The sequence below is a fragment of the Apis dorsata genome, unplaced genomic scaffold (assembly GCF_000469605.1).
Source record: "Apis dorsata unplaced genomic scaffold, Apis dorsata 1.3 scaffold_233, whole genome shotgun sequence".
NCBI lineage: Eukaryota > Metazoa > Arthropoda > Insecta > Hymenoptera > Apidae > Apis > Apis dorsata.
The window spans coordinates 524,671-527,999 of NW_006263515.1; the positions used below are offsets into that span (position 1 = coordinate 524,671).

General features: G+C 22.9%; 1 protein-coding gene across 1 annotated transcript; it reads right to left on the minus strand.

Annotated features, from left to right (window-relative positions):
* Nucleotides 1–843: 843 nt before the first annotated feature.
* Nucleotides 844–3,251, minus strand: LOC102681422 (carboxypeptidase Q-like). The gene is made up of 4 exons (XM_006615764.2): nt 2,980–3,251; nt 2,044–2,284; nt 1,223–1,405; nt 844–1,130 (listed from the first exon to the last, which is right to left on the minus strand). The coding sequence occupies exons 1-4, from the start codon at nt 2,990–2,992 to the stop codon at nt 878–880; spliced, it is 690 nt and encodes a 229-aa protein (XP_006615827.2). The 5' UTR covers nt 2,993–3,251; the 3' UTR covers nt 844–877.
* Nucleotides 3,252–3,329: the final 78 nt, after the last annotated feature.

Sequence of the window (3,329 nt, forward strand, 5' to 3'; positions counted from 1 at the left end):
TACGTTTGAAATAAAAATACTTTACGAGAATCGCAATGAATATTTTTTCTATTATTAATAGTAATTTATTATCAGTTTGAACATGAAAAATGTTGATAATTATTTAAAATAATGATTATCTTATTGATTTTTATGACCTTGATTTTGAAGTATATCATCATTCTGAATATTTTTTTATATATATATATTTTTTTTTAACAAGAAAGACAAAAATATTTTTGGAATTATATATCATAGTTTTAAACTTTGGAATAAGTTAGATATTCTATTTTTGAAGTTTAATATAAATTAGGTTAGATTAAATTAAGTAGAATAAGTTAAATACGTGTTATTTTCTTTAATCTCATCTTTAATAATCGAATAAGTTTAATTTGAATTATTTAATTTTGATATTGAAACTTCTAATCGAAATTAAATATGATTAAATTCTATAGATAGCTCATAGATTGCAATTTTAATTAAGTTTAAGTTTTCAACAATGTTCTAGTTATTATTTATTCTATTCCATTGATACGAAGATAGAATGTTAAGTGAATCAAAATTTCATTTCTTTATTTTAATTTTATTTTACAGACTTTTTTTGAATTTTCTAAATAAAAAAATTTTCTTTATTTTATAATTTAATAAAACATTTATTTTTTACATTTTTTACATTTCATACTAGAAATTGAAATTATATGTTTTAATATACTAAAAATAGAAATTATATGTTTTAATATATATATTTTCATCCTGTTTTTCATTATTCATTATTTCATATTTCATGTAAAAATTATACAAATTCTAATATATATTCTAATATATATTATATATTAATTATAAATATTTCCTTCTTTTTTTTTGATAAATTTTTTTCATTAATAATATAATAGTTTCATCATTTGTGTCGTGGTAAATCTATACTAAGATTGGCAAGAATATATGACAGTGCAGCGAAAAGAGCTGTTCCTTTGTCAAGAGCTTCTGAATCCTCAACCAACATAGTATCCGCGTTCGTATGATGGTAATAAAAATATTTATCATCCTGATTCCAAAGAGAAGCTCCTGGTACACCTTCGTTTATCCAAGTAGCGATATCGGGTCCTTGACTGGGACTGCGAACCTTCATGTTTCCCAGAGAAGAGCAAAGACTGAAAAAAGTGAAGCAAATTGAAAAAAATGAAACATTTACTTATTACAATATTTTTAATGAATTTTATTTAATTTCATATTATAAACTAACGTCATAATCCTTTGTAAGATGCATCCAACTACATCTGTTCCAGTATATTCAATGCCCAAAGGCGTGAACGTGCCTCCATCCGACTCTATTACAAACTGTAAATTATTTTGTTCAGATTTATGAGTCTTGATGAAATCCAGAGCTCCTATATATCCCATTTCTTCTGCTGTCCACATGATCAATCTATCATTAAAATTAATTTTCAAAAAATTTAATTAAATATCTTAAACTTTAGTATTTTTTGCTTTAAAAAATTAATGAATGAAATTAAAATAATGATATATTATAATGTATAATAAAGAATTATAGAAATATTCTTAATTAAAAATGACGAACCAATGTGACTAAAAAATTGTAAGAATCAACTTGACTGGAAATATTCATTTAATTTCATGCAATCAACATAATTGTATATTTTTTTATGTTAATTAATATATTGACAACTTGTCACAATATTGTTTTTTATCTTTACTCATTCAAACAAAATCTTTTCGCAATATTATTTTAATCGAAAAAAAAATTAATTCATTTATAAAATTTATATATTATCATATACGAATACAAAATATAAATTGATTCAAAAAAGATTATGAAAATGAAAATATTATTCTTAAATAATCTATAATTTATTATATTGGATTTTAATTCATTCTAGTTTATTAAAATAATTTCTATATATTATATCGATTGAATAAACACAATTCTTTTTAATTAGTATTATAGATATTTTTAATATAACTTGAGTTTTATTATTACTTTAAAATTAAAATCATTCAATTTGAATAGTTAATAAATAAACTTTAACTTATAAATAAACTTACCTAACTGTTCGTCGTGGTCTGTAATTAAGATGTTTCAATAGTTTCACAGCCTGCCACGAAATGAATGCACCACCACCATCGTCCATTGCTCCTTGACCAACATCCCAACTATCGATATGGCCAGAAACAACGACAATCTTTTGAGGATTTGCGGAACCTTGGAAATCGGCAATTACATTTCGCGATACCGAGGATGGTAGATTTCTCGCTTCCATTTTCAAATTGATTTCAAGCACTTCACCTGAAACAAATAAATACAAATAAATACAAACAAATGAGACAAAATAACTCTCAAGAGTTTCAAATCTAAAAAAATTTTTTGAAAAATTAAGAATTTCGATATCTTCAGAATCATATATATATTTTAAAATTTTCAAAAATATTAAGATTTTGTCGAAACAGATTCGAATTTTAAAAGTAATTCAAAATATTTTAAATCTAATTATTCAATTAAATTTAATTAAAATGATAAGATATTATGGAAGAAAGGATAATAAATAGTTATTAATTGTAAAATAAGAGATATCATTTTTCATGAATAATAATGTCAAGATTTAGATAAGAATAAAGTTCTTAATCAAGTTAAGAAAAATTGTAGAAATTCAGAATTATTCATATTTATTATCTTAAAATTACTATTATTGATAATTCTTTAAATAATATTTAACAAATTAAAAAATTTTAAATAAAATTTCTTATATTCTTCAAATCACATTATTAATGGAATGTTAAAATATCATAGAAGAAACATTATAGTTAAAAATTGGATAATTAAATTCAACATTATATAGATATATCCTGCAAAATCTAGTTATAATAAAATACTTAATTATCCAGAAGATTTGCAAATATTTAAAATTATTTATATCTATTATTCATATCATTATTTAAAAATAACTATTATTGATAATTTAAAAATTATAAATAATTGTTTACCTCTATTCGCCATTCTTTTCAACAACGCAGCATCTTCGACAGTGATCGAAGCCACTGGAATCTTAGTCACATTCTCACCGTACGATTGATGACCCGTGTGCGGAGTATACAACGAATATGGCGTAACTGATCGAACTAGGGCAGCGACAGCCCCATATTTCGAGGCTTGCGTCCCACCATTAGTTCGATATTTTACAGTTTCACCGTATGAAACAAATTTTTGGTTATATATGACGATCTTTCCAGGTACCTAAAAATAATCAAAGAAAGAAAAAGTAGAAATATTCGAAAGAAATGAAATAATATTATATTTCTATACAATTTTTATATTTCTAAAAATGCGTTTACTT